Here is a 26,346-nt window from a genome sequence, read left to right as displayed (position 1 = left end):
AACAATCATGGAACACCTCTCCTATGAAGAAAGGCTGAGAGAGTTGGGGTTGTTCAGCCTGGAGAAGAGAAGGCTTCGGGGAGACCTTCTTGCAGCCTGTCAGTACCTAAAGGGGGCTTATAAAAAAGATGGCGGCAGACTTTTTAGCAGGGCCTGTTGCGACAGGACAAGGGGGAATGGCTTTAAACTAAAGGGGGGTAGATAGATATTAGATATAAGAAGAAATTTTTTACGCTGAGGGTGGTGAAACACCGGCACACAGAGAGGGGGCTTATAAAAAAGATGGCGGCAGACTTTTTAGCAGGGCCTGTTGCGACAGGACAAGGGAATGGCTAAACTATTCTATGATTCTATGAAAATGCAGATAGAAGAAAATTTTAAATCTGCCAAGGACATTTTATTTTTAACTCTGCACTTAATTAAAACATATATCTCTAAGGTACAACAGTGGCAAGAATTCCGTACCGTGCAGTGACATTAACAAACCATTGTTTTAACTAAAACTGCAAGGTGAGCACACCTGAGCACTTCATTAGTACAGTAAGAATTTGGTAACGATACTAATATTAAAATGCGTAAGCTCAAAAAGCACTACAGAACTTTATAACCAGCCTGTAAGGGTAATAATGCTTGCAATCAGTCTGTTCACCTTGAAAGTGGCATATACTGAACCACTACCTTCAAGAATGGTTTAAACATGTCTTCTCTATCTTTGCCATCAAAAACTACACAGTTTTGATCCTGTTTGAATTATATCAGCCAGAACCACAGCATACGGTAAAATGTATTTGTTTAACATGAAGGATTACTTTAACTCAAAGAATTACTTTGAATTTTTATACCATTTCTTGATTTGTTGCTTGCTTGGATTCTGGGAAAAGTTGTTTTGAAGGTCGAACCACTGTCGGCATGATTCGATTATGAAGGGCTGTTTCCTCTTCAGTTGCTTCTTCTAAAATCTGTATTAAAAATAATCAACTAATTTATACATTCATTAACTTTGATTCTCATAATGCAATTTTCAGAAAAAAAACCAGCCTTGGAAGTCAGCCCAAGGTGCAATAACCTTTCTAAACAAGACTTCCTGTGAGAATTAAGTGTCTTAATTTAGCAGTTAACTTAAGATCCACTTAGCTATTTTACATGTTTATTATATGCATTGAAACCTTGCCACACACAACATCAGAAAGCAGTAAATTAGCTCTTCAGATTCTTTCAGTTCTATGAATTGTTGCACAGAACACATTTTAGGAACATTTTCATATTAAGACTTCCTTTGACACCCAGGCATTGTCAAAAGCCCACCGTTTTACAGTTACAGCTTGAAACAGCATATAATAGCTTATCTTGTATATAACAACATAGGAAATTTCAGATTACTGATCTTAAAAACGTTGCTTCTCTTGAAACAAGCAGACACTTACCCATCCTATTGCTTCAAACATCTTCAAATCAAGTGGATCCCCAGAAAGTACCCCTTCAATTTTTGTAAGGGAATGACAAGTTGCCATGCAAGCAACAAACTCAGACTTCAGCAAGCTCTCACTGCAAGCCCTCTCTTCCGGCAAAAGGAAACTAAAACAATGAAGTTATAATATACTTAGCACTATAATTATTTATTATGAGCCAATTCAAAAAGTTTGTTTAGATTAACAGAAGAAAATTGACTGCACAAGTCTCTTCACTTGTATTTTCACACATCACAGCAAACAGATTAAGACTCTGGGCTGGAATCTTCAGAAACAGTTGCAACTTCTGTCTACTTCAAAAACTCTTGTGTTAATTCACTGTCTAGTTTGATTCCTCATACAGAGGCCTCCTACCACTTTGTACTTAACTCAATTAGCTAAGCTAATTCATTTTAGCTGCCCAAAAAGTCATCGCTTAGGAGGACAGGATTAAGGAAACATGCTATACTTTAACTGCATCATTTCTGCAGTGTGAACCTAATGAGGTGTCAGACTTTAACAAATTAAATTCCACCTCAGCCTCGTAAGAGAGTTGACTTTCATTACACCGAAACCATGATTTCAGTTGCATTCTCACAGCTCATTACAGAAATGCAAACATATATGAGCTCACATTGCATTTTCTATTCTATTCTGCTGAAGCTGTTAAAGCACAACTAAGTACCATATTTGCTACCAGCTCTGAGCTTATCCTTACCGAGCATTTTCCACCCGTTGAATTCCCCAAAGATCCAAGCCATCCTCAGTAAGTGTGCCAGTCTGCAAAATAAACCAAGGGGCATGGCAAGAAGAAAAAGCCTTCAGAAACAAGTTATCTTCAGGCAAAGCAAAAAATTAACAGCCAGTTAACCAAATTACACCTGAACAATATATTTTATTTTGTTTTCACTTAAAAATCAAGACTTCAGGACAGGAAATACAGTATCTCCCTTGCTTTTTGCTAGTAACTAAGTTCCAACTGTCTTAACTTAAAAAACCATTCAAACCAATCATGCCCCTCCTTGGAGACAGGACAAAACAGACTCTTAAAATCCAAAGATGATAGCTCAACATCTCTATATTCAGGGGTTGGGGTGACAGAAAATAGGTACTAAACCCTTAGTACTACTTTCTTACATGGCTAAAACAGTAACTGGAATATATTTACAAGGGAAATAATAAATTTAGTGTGGGTACTTAAGATTTTAGCTAAAACTCTAAGGAGGAAAATAAATTTTATCTAAGAATTAGCTAAAAGCAAAGGATTCTGGCTAGTGGCATTACTGTCTTTCACTCGTGTTTCTGTTATGGAATAATAACAAAATATGCTTGTTCGGCTTTGCATTGAAATAAATGAAAATGAGAAACAAGTCTGACTTCACACTTCAATTTTCCAGAATCCTGTGTACTAAATAAAACTCTTAATAGACCCCAACTCTCACACTTCGGGGATGCCAGTATAAAGTAGGACTTGGGTGTCTTGAGATAAGAAAGCAGCTCTGTATTATCACAACTTTTTAGAGCAGACTAAATTATGTGAGTTAACAGGTGGTAAACACTGAATACCTGGAAGCAAACAGGACAAAAATTATATAACTTATGTGAAAGTAATGAGTTTTCTTGTAGTTGCTAGTCTATACAAATTCCCATTTATAATACAATGCCTCTCCAGGTAGCAACACAAAGTTTCAAAATTCACCTAACCTTATCAAAACACACAAGATTCAGCTGGCCACAAATATTTATCCTTTGTGGGCTGATGCAGAAGATGCCAATTTTTTTCAACCTTCTTTGTGCATAAACGATGCCAGCAGTCATGGCAGCAGGGAGCGCTGGAGGCACCGTGATAGTGATAATGTCAAGGGACTCGATGATGATGGTACGAGCCGGAACCTGCAATAAAGGTCAGAGTTGATGAACAAGAACTCACTACTTAAAGATTCACTATCCCACTGAAGCATTACATCACTGTTACCAAAAGCAAAATCCACACATTGCTTTCCCCAGTATAGCACGTGCTGGCTTGCCCAGAAACCTAGCACAATCTTCACCCACCATCAGCAACCACAATAATCCAGTCCTAAATTATCCACAACCCATAACTTCAAGTTTTCGCTTTTTCCCCTGCAAATATATTACTTTAAAACAGTAACTGAATAATGCAAAATTTTTGGAGAGAAAAAAATTACAGTTATCAGGTTATCAGTTATCAATTTCTTGGTAAGGATTTTTTTGCCTGCAGCATGCTTTAGATGTACTGTATCCTATTTCTTCCAACTGGGTATCAGTCAGATGGTAATCTTACATATAATAAAGAAAAGCCTAGTAATTGGGTCCGTAGAAATTGAGGTAAACTCAGATTTCACTATAATATATTCAAATTCTGCCTCTGCTGAATTTTGTTCTCAGTAAGCTTGTCTTTCTTGTACCATTGATACAAAATAAAGCAAAGAAATTTTCACTTAAAATCGAATTGTTTCTTATCATCTGAAGCGTGTTGGAAATCATGATCAACCTTTTCTAAAATAAGGCAGTTCTGGACCAGAAATGAAAACATACCTCATTTAAGATGCTATTGACAACCGTGTAAAGAAACCCAATGCCTGCCACTACTACCAGAGACAGGAGAAACAAATAGGCATCTCTGTAGAGTTTAAAATCAGTTGGCTTTGGATATAGTATGGAACGAACAAGCTGTCCTTTAGCAGTACTAAAGCCTAGAAATAAAAAGGAGTAAGTTATTAAAAGTATAAACAAGAGCAAAGCTATTCAAATATATTAAAAACCTCAATGAAACCCTTAAGCTACTCATTTCATTAAGACTGTTTCTCAATATACAGTAACAGATGTTTTGCAATACTGTAATTAGGGTGCTTCAAAAATGTACGTGCACATCATACTAAGTGCTTCTCTCCTATGGCAAGGACATGCAGCTGACACAAATGAACCCCTCTTCTACAGCAGCAGTAAAAAGCCCTCAAATGGTTTGGCCTGGAAGAGCTTCTTGTACTGCATTTTATCCCTCACAATGCAGAGCTAGTGGGTATATTTATTAGTTGTCTAATTAAGCCAGTCCTTGCAAAAAGAAAATGAAGTTACTCATAGAGTCCAACCTTAAGTACTTAAATGGCAAGTTTGTGAGCTCCCTTGACAGCCAGAAAGAAAGATTCAGAAAAAAACTGCAGTGCACAGAGTCATCTTTTGGAGAAACCCACCTCTTGATCACATTTTGACACCTAAATTAGGAGACTAGATTTCAAAAGGTCTTAGAGTCAGACAACCAGTAGACACCCTGAGAGCCTCCTTGAACCTTCGCCTCAACATGTGAAGAGACCAACACCAGTGCCCAATTTTGTATGCCCGAAACATTTTGTATCTGCTTAGACTTCAGAGTCTATTACTACAACCTCAATACCAATGTCAGGTCCGCTGGCATTAGTGACAGCTCCTTGACAGCTTCTCAGTCTGCAAGCCATCACAGCAAAGGCTAAGCCCTCCCAGCAAAGGCTAAGCCCTTCACACTGATATGCGGCATACAAGGTTCTACCAGAACGAAGCAGCTATTGCATCAGTCTTAAAGAGGATGAGTTCATCACAAGAGGAACAGGGCGTGAAGCCTCCAGGCTTTGAATTTGCTACTGCAGAATACAAACCATGGGCCTGTTCGGAGAAATTCAGCATGTCAGTATGTACTTGAGTATTTAGTCATGTATGCTTTGTAGTTTGACACAGTAGTCAAAAAACAAAATCATAACTACTTTTGATTTTTTTTTAATGGTTTTACAGAAGGTTCTGTAGCCACATAGGCTAGAACACACCAGGGTAAAACAATAAATGAAAACCTCATGTGGTGTCTTGAGAACACACTGGACATACAGATAGCTTCAGTGAACATTTCTGTTCTCTAAAAATAATTACCAGTTTTGAATTCTTTACAATTACAATAGAAGCCACAATGACATACAAACTAACATATCCATGAACTGAGTTTCAGGAGCAAAAAAATGGATACATTATTTCATTGGTATTTATGATATTGCAGCTGTAACAAACATTTCATGTTAAAGGCTTAACTCTGAAGAGTACTGTGCGTACAGTCCCAGCCACTCAATCTTACATCCTGATTTACAACAAGATTAAGACTACACGTCTTTGCACACAACCATATGGAGTTCTGCTCTCCTAGAATTCTTTTAAGGACTAAATTTTCTAGTAGCTTCAATTTTGTGGTATTCCCCCTCCTCAGATAAAGGGATTTTTACTTGTATCTCACTAGGTAAGAATTACTTTAGTTCTTACTATCGGACATCTTAGGAGCGAGAAGCTGCAAGCACTGTGACATCTATCCAGTTCTGTGAAGTGGGAAATTCCCTACTTGCCTAAAAGCCATCCCTGTAAACCAAACAGGAGAACAGAAAGGATTTTATATCCCTTTGCTCCTCTCTCTATATATAGCCATAGCAGGAAAAGTGTACTTGTCCATACATAAAATCTGAACAAGGTCCACAGAGCTAAATTCATCCTGCTTATAACAAAAGCTCTTTGCTTTTGTCACAGGCAAAGAGCAGATTAAAAAAAATTACTTCAGATGCCAGGGCAGTAAGACTCAGTGTGTTGGAAGCAATTACAATTCTCCTTGTAAGAGTTCCAGACTTTAAAAAAAAAAAGCATTATTCTTCTTGCAGAGTATAAGAAATAAGTCTTCAGCAGTTCATTTCTGTTCCTGTTTTGGACCACCTATCTGTATATACGTGTCAGGCTGGGCACATAAAATTTCTTATTTAAGAAACAAAAGAAGTTGAGATGGATATTATTAAAGGGGAGATGTGTTCAAAGGAAGGAAAATATTTTTCTTTGAAAAAAAGACTAACAAAAGCCACTAGAAAGACATTAATGAATTTAATAAAAAAATCAGAACATTTACTGCTAAAACAGATGAACAGAAGGTGAAGACACCAGAGAAAGAAGAGGCTAATTAGGATGAAGTTACTTGTTGGAAAACTTGCTTTAAGTAGTATTCTAGTCAATGTAGTCAAATTTATTCTATGCAATTCTATTGTAGCTTGGATTATAGCTTACACTGATATATTTTGTGGTGGTTTTCTTAAGATCATCTTTGTAAAGCAGAATCCTGCAACTACATTAGTCCATGCAATTGTTTTTAATAGAACATCTGTATTATCTAAAACCAAACCTTTACCATACTAGTATGAATAAGCACTTCTGTAGAAAAGGCTAGGTCGAACACATTTTTTAAGTAAATGTTATGTGCTTTGACAAAACTATGGGCAAAGAAAAACATCTGACATTGCCAATGACTCCACTAAAATAAGCCGTTCCCCACTACCCACCCAATCCGATGGCACACCAAACCTTTTCAAAGAGGCATATGTAGTTCAAACAACACAAAGTAAAAAACATCTAAAGGACTTGAAAATGCATTCAGGTAAGTTTTAAATTGATGCTAAAGACTGCTTCACTTTCTTGCTTGCCCACTGATACTCTCCAGGCCATTATCTAGTTCTATTACTGTTGTAAGACATTTATCAAGTTATTTGGGGTATACTCATTTATCCAAGCTTAGCAACATTCAATACAATACTTCAAACTATCAGTTGACATACACCTATAAAAGCAAGTACTACGTTAACAAGTGATAAACTTCACAATCGATACCTGTTCTCACTACTAGAGCTTTGACCAATTCTCCAGTATAAAAACGGGTTTGAATGACATTGGTTCCACAGAACAAAGTATGCCGTTTATGCACTTCTGGACTGTATATTTCATCTCCCACTGCTTTCGGATATTCTGAAGGATTTGGTAGATTAATCTTTGTGACAGGAACACTTTCACCTTAAATGGAAAAAGAGTGTCTAAGCAAGATCAAATAAGAATAGACATTTTTTCCTTCACAACTTCAAGTAGAACAATATAATCTCACTTCATCAGCACAGAAACAGACTTATGGAAGAAGTCATCTTCCTTTCAGCACGTTATTAGGTAGTCTCTCATCTATTAGCCTCAGCTCACCAGATTCCTTATCCAAATCTTACTTAACTCTATTCGTTATCCACCAATACAGCTTTTGTGCCTCTTACTTCAAATCAGATAGGTGTAAAATACAGTTCATCGAAAGAAAACATAAGCTTCCTTCTCCTGCTGCAAGGCATCACCCCATCTTTACTCAGAAAAACTAGAAGCTGAAGAAAATTATTCTCAGCTCCTTCGGTGACTGAATACACTCAAGCTAGGGCTGCAATCAATTTTTATCTTGCTAGCAGCAGCAAGAGGCTCAAGTATATTCAAAGAATTGAACATGATAAACCACACAATCTCTGAACTACAATTTTCTAAACGCTGCCAGTTGGGACAGATTATCCTAGGAATAACAAAAAGCCCATCCTATTCACTGAAGCTGTCCTTCAAATACATCAGTCCCTGGTTTCTGAGTATGCAGGCACAACTTGAGATAATTTCTGTTTTTAAATACAGCAGAACATTCTACTCACTACCTTCATTCTTGGAAGCAGCTAAAAAGTTTGGGCAAAAATTTTCTGAAGAAACATACTGCAGAACTCAATCTGCACTAAGAACACCAAGTCAAGAGGCAGGAAGACAAACTATCAAGAAGAAAGCTTTTCAAAAAGAAACCACCACTAATTTTTGGCATTGCCAAGCACTACCAGGTAGCTGTTGCAGATAAGCAGAACACAAGTACGTAAGTACTTAGGAGCATATGTAATTGCAAGAACATACACATTTCAAGCAAAATAAACATATCCACTTCTGCTAGAGAATACTGCAAGTTAAGCATGCACATAGGTATAACTAATACGTTTAGCCACGCAAAACTGTATCGAGTTACTTTACCTGTTAACATACTTTCATTTACAATGCAAGTACCACTGAGAAGTACTGCATCACAGGGCATAATTGTCCCATTAGATGGAATCAACATGAGATCTCCAGGCACAAGGTCGGTGGAAAGGATTTCTTCTATTTCTGAGTGTTAAAACACAAACAAGTTCACCTGAAAATAGCCACCATCTACAAAACCTGATAAAGGTCCTCACAGCTAAGATCCAGATGGTGACAATTAAGATTATACTCCATTTTATTAATGGCATTATGAAAAGTTTTTGAAAAGAAAAAAAGCCATTGATAAACCCAGTTCCATCACAGATTAAACTCTAGAGCACATGGATATAGTTCATCATAACAAATGAAAGGAATCAAGCTTGTACAAGTGATATTAACAACTAAAGTATAACTTCAGTATAAAAACACAAGTCCAATACAAAAGCATGTCTTACAAAACAATATCACACACCACAACCTAACCATCTTCAACTACTGTGGTATCCAAATGAGCAGAAGTCCAGAAATCGATTTGCAGCCCCTGATGGGTAATAAATTGTAATGGAAACCCAACGCATGCATGTCTTTAAGCCAAGAAAGAAACTACAGTGACAATTACATATGTGAAGTGGTAGATAATGACAAACACCAAATCTAGAACAAACCTGACAGTCACTAAAAATACCATCTAGAAGGATAATCCTGAACAGGTGATTATCCTATCTAAATTCCACTTTGCAACTTCTCCTTTTCCCGTGCAATTTTGCTAAGAAATGCAAGCGTTTCAAGCTGATCAAAGAAAGCACAGATGCACACCAACTTTACACTCACACTTAACAAACAATTTAAACTCAACCTTCCAAACTGCCTGTGAAATTTACCTTGGTTTCCTCTGCAGACAGAAACCCTGACAATGCTGTGAGCTGCTACCATGTCATGTAACATAACATATTGCTGCAAAGGGGAGAAAACAGTTCATTATTTAAAAGCACAGCTTGTTGTCTTCTAAATGCACATTCTATCTCTACAAATAGAAGTGATGAGATTCTTTACTAACAGCCTTTTACAACAAAATGTTACTCAAAACATTCTCTTGAACATAGTTTAGGAAACTTCTGGGCAAATAAAGTTTGAGTGCATCAACCTGTACAGGTTCCTACTTTTAGCAGCATTCTGGAAGCAAATATACACTGCCACACAAAATGTTATAAAAACGTTTGGTCATTAACATACATAAGTAAAGCTGCAGTAGTTGTATGAACTTGGATTAAGGCAAAAGGGTTTTTTTTGTCTCTGGTCTGAATTCAGAGATTGCAATTTAAGGATAATTACTACTTTGATTTCCATCATCTACAGCTAAGTCTACAGAGAAAAATGCATCACCAATTTAACAATCCGCGCATTTGGCTGGTGCTCAATTCCATTGGACTTTTTCAAACAGAAGGAAACAATTCAAGATGGAATCACTACTGTCAATACAACTTGGTACATAAACTTGTGTCCGGGTTTTATTTAAGTGAGGTAGTGTTTCTGTTATCTGAGGTCAACCTACTGATTCAATAGCATGGAAAGTCAGCAGAGAAGGGTCTCGAAGAGAACTGTAAATCCAAATTCTTTCAGCTCAAAGAGGGAAAACCCATAACAGTACTCTACCTGCATACCTCTGAAAAATTCTTAAAGATTTGTAGGCAATTTCACATCAAAATAAACCAATCAGTAAAAAGCTGAAAAGATGCATCTGTTTTCTTTGAACTTACCTTTCTAATGGTGTAGAGGGAGCTAACAATGGATATTACAGACATGATCACAATTGCTAATGCATAGTAGTGATATTCATCAGTGATCCACAATATCACACTGAACAACTGAAAAATGTAAAAAGGGTTGAGAACCTAGAAGAGTGACAGAACATTAAAGTTACACCAAAAGGTCACATGCATTCTCCGTCAGAAGAGAGTCAGAATCATCCTCCTCCTCCATGGAGGAGATAAACCTTTCAGAGTTCTTTATACATGATTTTTGTCTGTTTTGCCAAACTGATCCCTCTTTTTCACTACTTCCTCAAACCCTCAGAAGCACAGTTCTCACTAAAATATTACACGAATACACACTTTTAAGGCTGCGTGCATTTTCCCCTACAACTCAAAGCAAAATGATAGGAATATCTGATGCACCTTAAGTTACAATTCTTAAATTAATTTGCATGTTATTATCTTTTTCTTATTAATAAATGCACTGACACCTCAAGTTCTTACTCCATTAGTTCAGGCTGGAGAGTTTCTTTGTTCAAAGTTTCTATCATGCATTATTATAGCACATGGATAACAAGTCAATTATTCAAATCCACCTGACAGAAGGAAAATGGAACAAATCCAACAAAAGTATATGCAAGAACACATTTGATCTGATGCGTATAATCCCTGGTCTGATAATGGAGAACACAATCGGTCGTTTTAAGTTTGATATGAACAACAAAAAATAAATTAGATGCATACCCTCTCAAAGAATTCTGACACATTTTCTAACGTCCTTGCTAAGACACCAGGTTATGAATTCTGAAGAGCTTACAAGCTAAGATCTCTTAAGTTTGGAGACCTCAAAAATAAAGGTCCATATCATTTTGCTTTACAGTGCTGGGCTCTGGGGGAAGGTTTATTTACATTTATTTTACATTATTATTTGAAGACCAGTCCAATAGTCATTGTACTTAAAGTAACTTTTAATGATATACTCCTTATTTTAAATTTGTTAAAGAAGAGATCTTACCTCCTTAATCAGAAGCTTAAAAATGGAAGGCACTTTCACAGCAATTTCATTTACTCCATAGAATGCTTTTCTGCATTAAAAAAAGAAAAATATCAAAAGACAGTTAAAGTTTTTATTAGAAGTCTTATTCACTTTAAAGTAATTCCATTAATATGAGAAAGTATAAAATACTACTTAATCTGTGGCCCCTTTTATTTATCATATTGTTTCAAAAGATGTTTATCAGAAAACATTTACCCAGCGAGATGTTCCAATACAAAGATAATTATTTTATACTTCAATTTAAACTGTAATTTAATTTTTAGGTTCTTTCATAGTAAGATTTCCCTGTAAACTGTGTATAGGTCCAATGTTATTAGACATGTCATTCTAAAAGCCAACATGGGATTCTCATTAACTTAAGCTCAACAAGTGTTAACTCTTACCCTGCAGTAAGACACTGTTTTTCATGGTTCCGTATCTTAGTTTTATTCTTAGCATGAAGAAAGGCAAATCATGAAAGGGGGAGGCAAGAAACTAACCTCTGATGGGATCTGAGCTGGTTAAATGACATTGACATGAAGAAGCCCTTAAAGGATGATCTTAAGGAAAAGGCTTTTATTGTAGGAAGAGACACAAATTGACAGAAAATGGAATGATGAGCAAGCAGATGCTTCCATATTTAAACTCTAAGAAGGTCTCATTTGGAAAAAACCAGCCAGGAATGCAACAGAACTCAAACTATTCTAGTTTGGGTAGCGTATCAATAAATTCGAACACCAATAATTAAGGACATATCTACATTTTCACAATATATATTCCAGCTTGCTGTTCACATTTGAGAACTAAGAAATCCCTGAACTATGTACCATTAAAGTTACATTTTAAAGGTTTTTTCTAGACTAAGTTCTTCTCTACCTATGCACTTCAGCTGTGTCCTTTGACAGGCATATTTACACCGTTAGTCGAAAATAGCACGTTAAAAAATTAGTATTTTTCCCCAGTTATTTCTTGCCAACCAGAATTAAAAGAAAAAGTGGGGAACACATTTAGCCCCAACCAACCAGAGACAGATCCATGCAAGCTGTAAGACACACCTGTGATATTAACTGAGCTTTTAAAATTAAAGCCAAGGTCCTGAGACCTGGGAAGTTTCAGCCTGATCTTCCTAAAATAAGAAATTAGTTACAGTTTAGGCCAGGTTTGCTGCTTCCTGGCATCCAATGTTCCTTAGTAGCCACCTAGCACACTACCCCCTCTCTCACAATGACCACTAGCCAAGGATGGGAAAGAAAACAAGAAGCAGTAGCGTGATCTCCCTCAGCGTTCCCCTCAAGCCTTCAACAATCTGCAGCTTGAGACAAATGAGCATCTTTCTAGCTAAAGAACTCTTGATGGACTTTTCCACCGGGAATCAGTCTATTTGCCTCTGAACCCATACACGCCCTTCAGCAATGACAGTATGTTATGGTAACATTTGTCACTTAAAGGTGAGTTATGTGGAAAAAATAACTACTTTGTTTTACATCAGCTGCCAAATTTCACTGTATACCTGCCAACGTGGTTGAAAAAGTAACTGCTTGCTATTCTTTTTGTACACTCTCTTTATTTCAAAATGTTAGGTAGTAAATACAATTTCAGAAATATATTCTGAATTACTTTAAGCAATAGTTCCAATTCCCATGGTCAGTGTAGTTTGAGAAAAGTAAGTCAACACAATATCAGAGACGAGTTCCTACCCAACATACAGGTAAGAAAAACAAGAATTTCATACATCTAGCAGCCTTCTTTGAAGGACATGTAAGAGCCTGTCTGTAAACACTAATCACTCAACTGTCTTTAATTTTGTTAACGCTTTGAGAACAGGTAACGGAACGAAAACAATTCTTCCCTCAAATACTGTAGTATTACCTGTAATCATGCATTCCCTTTGTCAGTCCTGTGCTGTGTTCATTATGAATTGAAGAACAGAATGTAGATTCATCTAGACCACTAATTAAAGGAAAAAGTCAATGAGTTAATTAAGAAACCTGATATTTAAAATGAAGTATTCAGTAACTCAAAAGAGCTAGGTCTTTGCCAAGAGTTACACTGTATTATAAAAGAACAAAGTCTATGGATTAATGTTTTTCTAGCTATTTTTTTCACAACTGCAGATACCAATGAGATGTTAAAAGCAGTCCTCTTGTTGACACGTCTTAGTCTGTAGGATAGTCGTATCTATTTCAATCAAAATGGAGATACACTTAAAAAATGAAGTAAAATACTAGCATAACTAGTATTCAAAGGCCTCTAAAGAAAAAGTGAGCAAGTTTTCTAAAACATTATATGAAATCAGTATGGATTAATATTTCTTCAAATTATCTTCATTTGTCTCATCTTGCTATCAAAATTTTATCCATGACTAGGTACAGTCTACATTTTAAGTACTTCCTTATTACTGGAAGACTCATCTTCACAGGACTTTTCTACATGCTGTGAAAGCAAATGCTATAATTTAGAAGATCTGCAGATAAGCAAGCACACCTGAAACATCATTATATTTACAGCTATGGGATCATTTCAACTACCAAACTCAGTAAATCGGACATATCATGCCCAATACCCAGGCATTTTCTAGTGGACATACTTTGGATGCACAGGAAAATATCATTACCTTCCAAAAGGCTTTCACAGATGACATGACAAAAACCAGCACTATTCAACACGAGTCTTTTTTATATGGGATATTTATTGTTATCTACTAAAAAGGATTCAGAGTTGTCCCAGTGAAGAAAAAACTCTGTATTGTGCATATATAGTAACAATTATTTCCATTCTCTAGAACACAGGGAAAGCTTTAAACATGCTCACTATTGCAAAGGCTAGGACCATGTTTCCGCCAACTTCTCGTAAAAGAACAGAAGGTGAAAATGTTAATGTGTTAATCTGGCCACAGGTTTACAAGGTTTCCCTAAAAATTTTCAAGTTCAAGGACTTTAAAATTACAATTTTTAGATTAATAAATATACAATTCCCTGTTAATAACTGCGCCTTTCCTCCCATTGTGTCCCAAATGATGCAATTTTTCTTTTCCTGCACAAAAAGGAATTTAACAGTGGGTTTAAGAAGGGTGCTAAGTGCTTTATATGCAAATATGCATACCTATGTGCGTAATGTCCATGCAAAGACAAAGCTTCTAGCAGGACGTTATCTGCTTTTTACAGTACTGTTACAGTACTGAATTCCCAGGGCATTTAAAAAAAACCCCGTGTGCACACAGTTTATTACATAAAGCACTCATCAACTCACTCAGGGATTCAGTTGACACTAGCTAAAACAAAACAGACATACAAGGTCAAAGTTGCATCCTCTTTGGCTACGTCTGATTTAGTTTAAGAACAATTACACTTGCATTTCCTGTGTTTAAAACAGTGATCTTAATATTGCATTATTATAAGAAGAACAATGATATGAAAGTCAAGCTCTCATAACCAAATTAGTTGCCCAAGAAATCTTAATTTGCCTCCCTTCTGTATTGTGCTAAGTCTTTAATTATGTGATGCAACTTTTCTGTCTCTGGATACTTGCATAATTAACTGCACAGAGTGAATCTATCTTCATGATGCAGTATTGTGCTTAGATCACAACTACAACTGTGTGGCTTGCCTTACGGATTTTACTATAAAGCCCTCAGTCTCTTTAACTTGATTCTCTACCATGTTACTAGGTAATACAGATTTCTGGTTTTTACATAAACTGAAGAGCAGATTAAGAAAAATTATCTCGATGAAGGACAAATTTTTAAGACTTCTTTTCAGAATATTTATCATTCATAAGTTCAGCTATTATTTCGCAGGTGGTATCTAGTACTTCATTGCATGATCATACCTAATTCACTTTAGAGAAGAGTTATAGCAAACTCTCATTCTTATTTGACCTTGTACAAAAGTGACTTAGTACTCTGCCAGTACCAAGTATGTCTCAGATCCAGCTGTTTCTCCTCTTTATTACCCAATTGCTAAATAATGGTGTCCAGCTCAGCTATAGTACCTACCTAAACAAGTGGTCAGGCTCAGTCGTTTCATTTCAAACAAATGAAAGTTTGGCATATCAGCAAGAATGTGATTGAATAAATGCTCACATAACTTCACAGGCATATCTGAGATTTTTCCGGGGCTTATAAATTGGCTGAGTTATCACAAGAACATCAAAAGGCACAGTCAAACAGCCAACAAATGTCAGGTTTCAAGTCACTGCTTTAATGCTAAGGAACAACATTTTTTTCTACGCGTGTGGAGTCGTATGATTTTTTCCCATACCTGTTCTTAGCATAAAAGTAGTTTTGAGTTTTTTTAGTCTCATCTGTGGGAAATATTCCCTTTGAACAGTTTAAATTAGCAACACTATAGGCATGAAAACAGTAACGCAAAATGACAAGCGTCACTACCTGCACCACTGTAATTCATGGGAGGCTTATCATAAAAAATGCATACAAAGCTTTTAATTATTTACACGTGAACTGAGACATTTCTAGCCTCCCAGAGGAGGAGTGTTCAGTTTTGTAACTGCTTGTATTATGATAATTTCTTTAAATTGTTGTCATTACTGATAAATTTCCATACTATTGGCACATACTTTTTTCAAAAACATAAGACACATTTGCAGAGTATGTTTCTTCTTACAGAAATTTTGGCTATTTTTCTTTCCTTTGGTCACTGGTCATTATTTTTCTCTATATGTAGTGCCTGGACTTTTCCACATGACAGTTCAATATAGTGAACATTGATTTAAGTTAAAAAGAGGTTTTATTTCTGACCTGAACTTATTTTAACAAGCAGTTGTCAAAAACAGAGAAGTCTGTGTTCATTTAACTTGTTAGCACTATGAGAAGGCCTTAGCAGTAGCATCAGAAAAAAGAACTTTTTTCTTCAACCCTAACATCATGCAACAGTGCTGCCGGATAAAAGAAAATACAGCGCATCACATTCAGTGAGCGCAGCTAGTACTGCTCACTAAAAGACCTTCTCTATCAATGCAAGAGACCTCTTTTTGTTACTAAAGAGTAACAAAAGAGGGATCAAATTCAGCTCAACTGGACTAAAACATAGCAGCAGACCTACACAAAGGTGAGCAACAAGGTATTCGGTGAATTCCCCTCTTCCTAGATACTCCTTTTGGGTCTAGCTCAGCAGCAATGCAAAAAATATAAGTTATTCCATCAGGAGGAAAGTTTTTAAGAGTTTTTAGGAGGAGAACTACCGTCTATAAACAGGTGCTCTGATTCTCAAATAACACTCCAAGAACAGGCAAAAAGCCTGCAGAGGCATGCAGCCTGTCACCCTATACGAATCAGGCTCAATAAAGGTAGATTAAACAAATACCTTCCTTCCAAAGTCACATCGAGTTAAAATCTCCCTGCTCTCACTATGTTTCAAACAAAGACTCAATGAGCTAAGACAGCTGGTCAGAACATGATACGAATTTTCACCATGTTCTTAGGCATACTATTGTATTTAAAAAAAAATGCAGTTTGAAGCACAACACAAAAAGTATTCTTACCGTACAACATCAAAACTTTGAACGGAATCATTCCAGAAATACTTCACGCTGTGATGTGTGAAATAACGAATCTGGAAGGGCAGACATAGATATTAAACTAGTACCGCTTAACATCTCTCTTCTGATTGACTTTATTCTGAGCAGCGATAGAAAGTGAATTTAGAAAAATTTCACTGAAAAATGAAAACTTTTCTTTCTAAGTAATCTTTCAAGCATTCCACAATTTCTAGTAACAGGTTATTGAGGAAAAGTGGATCTGTGGTGGATCTGTGCTCCACCCAAAGAACGAGTTAGCCTTTTAGACAAAAGTAGCAGCTCACATGTACAGTATTATGTGTGTTTACTCTAGATACTACTTGAGATACTTTGAAAATTAGCAAGCGTAATATTGCAGGTTTACTTACAGGCAAATACTTTTTCAAATCATTTTTATTCTCTTCTGCAGCAGATTCACAGAAATGAACAGCACGGCCATTTGAAACCTTGTGTACAATAGGGTTAGGATTCTGTAAAGGATTGGCTCCCAAAGAAGGCATACTGCGAACCTTTGCACAAAACCATATCTTGAATTCATCCTTAAAAAGAGGGGAAAAAAATGAGTTGGTTGAAACAGCATTTAAACAGCATTTTACTACAGTAGCTGTAGCAAAATGTGTCAACAACAGATGACAGATTAGCAGAGCCCATACATGACTACAGAAAATATCCCCAAGTTAATATCAGCTACCTTAAGAATACATTTTCTTTCCACAATTCTAAAGCATACTTTTTGCACTGAAAGATTTTTTTTTTTTAAGCAATGAGTCTTGGTACTTGAATTTTGACATCTTCAGCCTGCCACAATTTAATACAGTTGTTCTGTAGTAGGAGAAACTATGGGATACCTATGCATTCAGCTGCACCCACCCTGCAACTTCAAATAACTGAGGGCTTAACACAAGATCATAACCAGGGACTGTACACAGCAATTGTAGAGGAAGAAAATCACTTGAGATCAAACCACACTTGGGTCCACAGTTACACCTTAATTCAACAAATGTATCTTTGCTGAACCAGGGAGGAAAAACCTGAAAACCGTGTTACCATGTTATATGAACAAGGTATCTGTTCTGTAACTTTTGACGATAACAGCATTCACGTATTTAATTCTTAAAATCCAAAAGCAAAGACTTTTTTTGCTATGTCCTCCACGAACAGCTGTCAGTCTTCCCATACGGGCAGCAAAGCTATGTACAGTACCAAGGAGCACAGTTCTGCAGTGCTGTAAAGCAAAATCGTGTCTACACTGCAGGCAAGGATTTGTGTATTTTAGCAAGCAGCAAGAGGCATGCGAAACAACTGCAAACTGGGAGAAGCGCACCCTCCGACAGACTTACAGTTGTTCTCAGCAGAAGCACTTCACAGTCTTTAAGCGTAGTCCTTTTGCATGTTGCTTTCACACGCCACTGAGGCATCCAGTAGAGGAGGAGGAGAAGAAAGCCACCAGAACAGATCACTCCTACAGTAACTAGCACCAACTTCCAGCGACATAGATCATAGCCATAGATCTCCTGCATGGAAACAGAGAAACAAGTAACGATGAACCTCTTAATTACTCTGGCTCAGGAAGCCAACATTAATTTTTCATAAAGTGCAGTATTTAAAGCAAACCAAATTTCAAAGTCATTTTCTCCTTTTTCTTTTCTGGGGAAAAGAAAGATCTAAAAAACTTAATACATGATGGGAGTGGCAACGAAAGGGAACACTGTTTCACTCAGTCAGAAATAAAAATATCAATAAAGGCATGACAACAGCAGAACATCCACATTGTTTAAAACATTTCATTGCAGGACCTGTCTTCTCTCTGCACTGCTCCTTAAGGACTGAGGTTGCAACACAACCTGCCTTAACTCTCAGTGAACAACCAAATTTTTGACCATGACACAGCACAAGTCAGCTAAGCATTTAAGAGCAAAAGCATATGTGGTTTTGTCAAATGCTGATTTTACCACTCTAGCATCCGATTAGCTAGCATAATTTTGAATTACTGGTGCCAGCTGAATTTCATACTTTCTAAACAAGCCTGTAAATATATTTATCAAACACAACTTTTTAGTAGAGAAACTGGTTTATTTTGCCTGCCATTTAACAAGAAATGCTACTGTGAAACATTAGAAACTGCAAGCCACACTGTCAAAAGCTCTGTAACTTGCACCAGCTGGAAAAATCCTCTTCTCCCATTAAAAAAACCCACAAAGTATTAAGTGTGTCTTGGTCAAAGGCAAATACCAACTTAACCTGATGACAGCCAGGAACAGAAAATAATTCAGTGACTTACTAGATGCTGTGTTACATTCCTGAGTTTCACATTCCGTCATTAGATTATATTTCCTGCTGCAAAAGGGCAATGAAGTTTCCCATTGAGTCCCACCCACATTGTTCATATTGACACCAACTTTTTGCAAATTTTTTTGTACTTTTCATTAAACAGTACTAGAAATTGTTTAAACTCCTTTCCTAAGAAAAGGCTTTTCAACAAGTTTGTTTTGCAGCCTTCTCAGCTGACAAAAAACTGAGACAAAACCCATTCTCTGTTACCCCCAAAACACTGGAGCCAGTATTCACTCCTTACCAATAAAAACAAGTGGGTGAAAGATGGTGAGAGAGGTTCATCTTCTCTTGGGGCAAAACAAAATTATTTCCTCCGAAAAGCATTTGTTTTAATGATCAGACCATAAGCATCTCAGTTTCATTTTTTGTTGTAAGGTGTATTTGCCTACTCTCCATATTAGAGCTGGTCTAGTGAAGAGCAGCTTTTCCTAGCAGCGTGCACAAAGACGGAACAAGGACTTCAATTCACAGGAATCCACCATTTTTTAAAACAAAAATCCCTATATACCCCAAATAGTTTCTGCTGTCTCTAGAAATTTAAAGATCAGCTGCCACTATTTTCCTGTCAAAGCTAACTTCTGCGTCTTCCAGGACAAATGATAAGAGATATCATTGCTGCAGTAGGATGCAAAGTTTGTGTGCTACCAAATACCCATAGAACGGCTTGCCATGCTTTAGGTAGTGGGTCTTATCTGCATAAATATGAATATGCAAGAGTATGCAGAGTACAGTCAGATTATGGAGCATTAACCTGTTTTAAATGACAAGAAAAAAGCTCCAGGATTTGAAGGGAAAAAAACAACCACACACAAAGCACCACACTTTGCTTCCATTTTCCTTTAAAAAAAAAAAAAGTTGTTAAGTACCAAAATCTGTTATCTATTGCAGTACTGACCTCAATGTAGCCAACCCAGCACCTCTGCAAGGGCTTTCAACAAAAACATTCCCTATTCCAAGACTAGGTTTCTTAATACCAAAAAAGATTTTCAAGGATAACCTCATAAAATTGCTAAACCGATTTAAACTGAGACAGTCCACTTCCTGATGTAATATGCCCCATTTAGAGAGAAAACCATGAAAAAGTGTTTCTTTCATTGTATAAAAATAGACGAACAGAATTCATTACCATCTCATCTTCCTCTGCTTTATTGACAAATTTCTTTTCTTCTTTCTCCATGTTTAGTATGATATAGAACTTCTCGACTTGAGATATGGAAGACCTTTAACAACAAAAGAATTAAAAATCGAAGCAACATTATGATTTTATACCTACGTATTAGGTTGTTTTGAGTTATTTTCTGTAAGTGCTTACATATAAAACACACTGACAACATAATATAGATCTTAAATTTGCACTGTTACTAGTTTCCAGTAGTAACGACCCAAGGAGCTCTAGTAAAGCTTTCAGATTGAACACTGGCTGAATACAAGTGAAATATTGCAGAAACGTAAATTAAACCTGTAAAAAAAGCTTAAAAGTAGGTCAAGATTATACATTTCTATCATTCTATACATAATAGCTCCAATCAGATGCTTTCAGAAGCCAGGCTATCCTTCAAGAGGAAAGGCATTGTACCCCTGAGATGTGCATTTCTCATCTGAGCAGAAAAGTAAGTACATGCTAAAAGTAGTTTAGTCCCCGGTTTAATATTTCTAAATCAAGACATGCTTAATGGTCAGTCAGTCTTTTCCCTTCTTTCCAATTCTTTTACCATTCAATTTGTATCAATGGGTTCACTTCTTACTGTAAATATCTCACAGTTGCAAATCTTGAGGGGTGCTCTGAGGATAGATTACGATCACAAGTTTCATGAACAGGGAAAGGCATGAAAAAATATGAAGCTATCTATGAGATGAACACAGTGCACGCAGATCCCTATTCCAATAAGGAAGAACTACAAACAAAAGGCTACAACATACTATGAGGCTCATCAGAAGTTTCAACATCACATAAACAAAGAAAAATCAAAGATACCAAGTCAAAAAGCTAAATTTCTGGAATTAAAACTGCATCTAACCTTCATTTGGAGGTTAACATGTTAACCTGTACATGTTAATTGTACGCAATTTATAATTACTACTCCCATATCGTATTTCCACAGGACCACCTGCCATAGTTAAAACCACTGAACAGCCAGCATTCACCTGCCAAGACATGGATTAACTATCATTCTCTGCACTGACATTGTACAGCCTTTGATTTTATTTACTGCACATATATAAATCTCTCAGAAGACAGCACCTATTACATAAGCAGTCCTCAAGTATTAAGGATTCACTGTCATAGCACAAGTAGTTATTGTAATTGTCATTTTTCAGACAGAAGGCTGTTACAAAAAAAAAAAATCAAGGTGAAAGCCATCCACTTAACTTCATCTCAGCTGCCCATTGAAGACTAGGATGCCACTATTTAAAATGCTTAGTTTTAGGCAGCATTATGATAAAAGCACAACCATTACCAAGTTCTTTGCTGTCGTTAACTCCCCAACATTTTCACAAATCAAATCACCAGACTCCAAGTCAGATCCTCTCAAAGCCAGACCCTGGATCCGTGCACTTATATTCAGCAACAATGCCAACTTGAAAAGATCCTTCCTCCCAACTCCTGCAGTTTATCAACATCATCACATCCTCACATGTTTTCTGCAAGCTACCACCTCCTTTCCAATTAAGTCAACAAATGAAGCAGGAACCCAACAGAAAAAGTTTCTTTTGCTGCCCAAATCTGGGTCTCCTCAGAAATCTATTCCCACTGCTGAACAGAGTCCTAGTGGAAGAAACACAGACTCGAAGCAAAGAACTGCATCACAACACAGGGCTCAGTCACAGGTAAAAAACAACTCAGCACTTCATAAATTGAGTGCTTGATACAGTTTGTATTTTGTTCTGTATGGAAGGAAGCTAATTTGGTAACAAGTGTCTCCTTTGATAGAAACACCAGCTCACACACTCCTTGCTTTGTTAAGCTGAAAATTTTCTATTACTATCCAATACTGAGCTATGAATACCTTTCTTACTGCAGATTAATTTGGAAATTAAGCCAAAAGATATGTACCACTGATGCTTCCTTATCTGTTACACAAGTCATGCAAGTTCTAAAACACATTTTTGTTTAAATTGCCACTTTTCTTCACTAAGCAGCTTTTTATCCTGGGAAAGATATAGAGAGATATATACATATAAAACCAGTTAAAATCTGCCCTGAACCTACACAGGATTGCTAAGAAAGCTCCTGAGAACAATCTTTGAATTAATAATGTCAAACAACTTTATGTACACCGTACAAATCACATTTTCAATCAAGAAGTCACGCAGCCAGAAAAAGTTTTGTGTATTTACAGAATTATACTTCTAGTAGAATTTACAGCTCCATGAGAGAATTATTAGATTTATCATACTTGAACTAGTCTGCTCTTGAGCAAACATGCATTTTCCTGCTATAGTGTACTGCAACCTCAAAAACAGTGCCTGCAGGCAAAACTCCAATCTCGATTAACATATCTAGCAACAACTGTACTTGATACAGGAAAGCGCCAGGCAGCAAAATAAATGCAAACAGCTTCAAGATCAATAAATCTCAACTGATATTTCCATATGGCCAACGCATCAGAACAGGCACCTTATGGGACACCGCAGCAGCATGACAGAGAACTGCAATTGCTTTAATTTAGGGCTGTCCCACAGCTAGGAAGGAGAGTCAAGTCATCAGTCTGAAGAAGCACGAAGAGAAATCTCAGCACTGAGAGCACCCGCAATAATTCCTGTGATTCAATGAGTTCTTTGAACAGCTGGGTAGAATCACACAGGGAATACACGAGGGTCATTAGGAGGCTATTTTTGACTCACATCATTAGCTCCATCTGCATTATTTTATACAGACTCATTTACTGAGCAACCTTCACCTAACACACACATTCTCAATGTTTCACATACTGCCTGTAATTTTCCATATTAAACTCAAATTCAAATCTCTAAACTTAGAAAACGTTAGAGATCTTTTCTTAGTTGATGGGTCATGAAAATCACTACTATTCAGCAACGAAGAACAGCACTCTTTCTCCAATCTTATCCCTTTTGGCACATCATCAGCCCAAGCTCATCACCACGAGTTCAAACGCATAACTGCTTTGGGTTTGTTTGCCACTACCCTGCTGAAAGTTGGGGTTAGAACACCACCACCATGGGCTCCACAGGGTTGCCCTCTTTGGAGGTGACTTCAGGCTGCTGGGTCAGCCTGAACAAAGCAGCAGCAGCATCTCACCAATTCAGAGGAGACTTTAGCAATCTGCACTCGATCTTTACTTCTTTCTATAATATGGTGGGAAATTAAACATTTCAATACTTTAAATATTTAATTAAATATTTAAACATAAGCCTTGGACTTTTCAGACTACAAGGGAGTACGACATTTTACTAGTACTCGAATTGAAGTGAGGTTGAAATCCACTCACAAGAAGCAACGTGGACTCAGGAATATTCAAATAAAGTGCCTGTGATGCAAGGGCTGCCACTCAGCCTCTCTCCGGCACAAGTTCCCTGGAGTGAATAGCTAGAGAAGTCCTTTCCCCCTTTAACAAACTGAAAATAGCAACCAAAAAGCACTATTTGTTCCTCTTAAAGAAAGGGGCCAAAAACAATGGAAACGGTGAAAGTTACTGTCGCTCCACTTACATAATTTTTGCTCATTGAGCTACTATTGTATAGCTAAGCGTATTCTAGAGTCAGAAAAGTAGGAAGTATCAAAAAGGTCTGTAAAGGAATCGCTGTTTGCCACTGAGACTAAGAATGAAATCACTTGCAACATTTTAGAACATAGGTATAAATTTAACAAATGGTATAGCGATCAGCTGAGCAGTGTCTGAACTGTAAGTACTTCTAAGAGCATACATTTGAATCACAAGCTTAAACAGTAAATCTGCAACTTTGTAAAAAAATGTATATCAAAATTAAGTTAAACTGCATTTGCTATTTGCCTCTGTCCTGAAGAGTATGTAGCTATGAGTAGGACAGCACCTGCACTTTCAGATTTAAGTCGATATTATTTTGGAGTAGTTCACAAACTGGATCACTGGAGAAATTACAGCAGTGTACAGATCTTAAAACTACATGTATCCCCCACAGTGAAGAAAATGTTGCACCTTTTCTGAATTACTACAGCAATATCTATTTGTTGATCTATCCTGACTAAACAACCAGGATACCAAGCAGTTCTACCAAAATATTTATAGGCAATAAACATTCATAGCAACAGTATAAAAGGTGCAAGTGAACTCGTGGCATATTTATTAAGGAAAATGTTGTTAAGGAACTACAGTAAGTCTCAATCAGTATGCCTGAAGTGTTCTTCAAGCCACACTTTCAAAGGACTACTAGCTTATTTGAGGTCAGTTTTCTAATACTTGGCACGATTAACAAACTACTGCAGTGCAAATTTTACCCTTCAAGTTTGATTTGGGGGGTGGGAAGCAAAGAGATCTTCCCTCTGTTCTCCCCAACATTTGCCCCAAAGTCCATAATCCTTAAAAACTAATTCTGCTTTAGCATACATACATTGTTGCCATCAGTTTATTCTTCCAGTTTTCCAGTTTAACTGGAAGTTTCATAATTTCAAGAGAAAAACTCCAAGGTCTGGAAAGCTACAAAAGAAGAAACTTTTGAGATCTCCTGCAGTCACTGGGTAATTTAAATACCACGTTTCTCAGATGAAAATGTAATTTTGACAGCTCAAGTCTCTAGTAAAATCCATGCATGGATATGCATTAAAAAATTACCAAGTTGTTACATATGCTTATGCTCTGTCATCATTTGTCTGCTTAAAATACGCAAGTAAATAAACTTAGAAACTTGTATCTTAAACAGTCCCTATTTTATTCTTTTCAGATATTCGTAAAAATCCTGAGATAACTGAAAGAGTTTCTCTTACCAACAAGCAGTCCAGCAGCTGTCCTCTGCACTTGCTTTTGTTATCATGAGTTAGTGAGGCAATTCTTAATAACTGAGACCCTATCTACAAGGGAAGTCCTGACAAATGAACTATTTTGTCTAAAATCTAAAAAAAGTCTCCAAGGGCTTTTCAAACTGTTATCAAAAGATTAACATATCAAAGAAAATTTGGCACTGCTTGGAATGCCTTTTTTTTTTTTTCCCTCTTCCCTCCAGTGTGGCCGAACAATTGCAAGACTGTGGCCGGGCTGGCGCGGAGGCTGCGCTTCCAGGCATCAGCCGCCCGGTCCAGCTCCTTCTATTCAAACCACAAACGCCTCACCAGGAGCCTGCAGACAGTTTCAGGTCTATGCACGAGTCCTGATGTTATCTGCCCAGCTAAAAGCATGTATGCTTCTGACCAAACCCTTCCTTGTATTTACAGCTGCTGCGAGTGAAGACAACAACATTCATTTTGAGGAGCTAATCGATGTTAAAGGTGGCAGTTAAGAAATGCACACTTTTCTCGCTCTCACCATTTTACAGTTTATCACAGAGCATGATGAAGCGATCACATACACCAAATTAGACGACCTTTAGAGATCAAGTGCTACAAAGCCAACAGGTAACTTGGTCACTACCCGAACATTGCAGAAATAAGTTACTTTTCTGTACAAGACAAGGATCAACCAGCACTGCTTTGGTAAGAACGCAAAGGGCAAATGAAAAGATCTAGCAAAGCAGACAGGAAAAGTGAGAGACATGCATGAAAAAGGCCAAATTTAAAAACCACCTATGTGCAGACATTAATACGAGTCAATCTTCCTCACCTCCCTACGTAATCGCTGTCATTAAATAAACCAAGCACTGTAAATGTCTACAGGAAGAGAATTAAGACAAAAAAACAACTGGCCTATCTAGAAAAAGATCATGATATAGATCAAACATGAATCATATTCCTGAAATCTGATCTAGTGTCTTACTAAGTGACCAGTCTGGCTCTCCGAGGTCCAAAAGGACCCATTATGGTACCTTTAAGGGCTACTGAAAGACTTTTCAAGTCCTTTTCAAGAACTTATTTACAACAAATATATCCTTCATTAAGAGACACTTCACAGCCCTGGAGTTAAAAATTAAGTTTCTAAATGGTCTGATGTCATTACAAGTATTTCAGATTTCTGAATTTAAAAAAAAAAAATCTCTTGAACAGTCATTCTTAACTGTTATGGTACCTTTAAGGGCTACTGAAAGACTTTTCAAGTCCTTTTCAAGAACTTATTTACAACAAATATATCCTTCATTAAGAGACACTTCACAGCCCTGGAGTTAAAAATTAAGTTTCTAAATGGTCTGATGTCATTACAAGTATTTCAGATTTCTGAATTTAAAAAAAAAAAATCTCTTGAACAGTCATTCTTAACTGCCGATAGTGGCTGGGGGGGGGGGGGGGAGGGAGACA

The 26,346-nt window shown here is 36.9% G+C and overlaps 1 protein-coding gene and 1 long non-coding RNA gene across 2 annotated transcripts in view; both read right to left on the bottom strand.

The window, feature by feature from the left end:
- ATP13A3 (ATPase 13A3) overlaps positions 1-26,346 on the bottom strand; it is a 63,076-nt gene that overhangs the window by 20,239 nt on the left and 16,491 nt on the right. The window contains exons 2-16 of the mRNA XM_009282342.2: positions 20,092-20,185; positions 17,972-18,145; positions 17,000-17,170; positions 16,596-16,666; positions 12,966-13,046; positions 11,076-11,145; positions 10,067-10,201; positions 9,191-9,263; positions 8,322-8,453; positions 7,125-7,304; positions 4,008-4,165; positions 3,153-3,341; positions 2,167-2,228; positions 1,425-1,575; positions 843-959 (exon numbers count right to left, since the gene is read on the bottom strand). Coding sequence (XP_009280617.1) covers positions 843-959; positions 1,425-1,575; positions 2,167-2,228; positions 3,153-3,341; positions 4,008-4,165; positions 7,125-7,304; positions 8,322-8,453; positions 9,191-9,263; positions 10,067-10,201; positions 11,076-11,145; positions 12,966-13,046; positions 16,596-16,666; positions 17,000-17,170; positions 17,972-18,145; positions 20,092-20,185 — 1,858 coding nt within the window. The remainder of the gene's footprint in view (positions 1-842; positions 960-1,424; positions 1,576-2,166; positions 2,229-3,152; positions 3,342-4,007; positions 4,166-7,124; positions 7,305-8,321; positions 8,454-9,190; positions 9,264-10,066; positions 10,202-11,075; positions 11,146-12,965; positions 13,047-16,595; positions 16,667-16,999; positions 17,171-17,971; positions 18,146-20,091; positions 20,186-26,346) is intronic.
- The window catches only part of LOC109279546, a 9,564-nt gene continuing 6,119 nt past the window's right edge, over positions 22,902-26,346 (bottom strand). Inside the window, exon 3 of the long non-coding RNA XR_002086231.1 lies at positions 22,902-22,921. This is a non-coding gene — a long non-coding RNA (uncharacterized LOC109279546). The remainder of the gene's footprint in view (positions 22,922-26,346) is intronic.

Source organism: Aptenodytes forsteri, unplaced genomic scaffold, assembly GCF_000699145.1.
Source record: "Aptenodytes forsteri isolate BGI_AS27 unplaced genomic scaffold, ASM69914v1 Scaffold404, whole genome shotgun sequence".
In the NCBI taxonomy this organism is placed as follows: domain Eukaryota; kingdom Metazoa; phylum Chordata; class Aves; order Sphenisciformes; family Spheniscidae; genus Aptenodytes; species Aptenodytes forsteri.
This window is presented reverse-complemented; position numbering and strand designations above follow the sequence as displayed.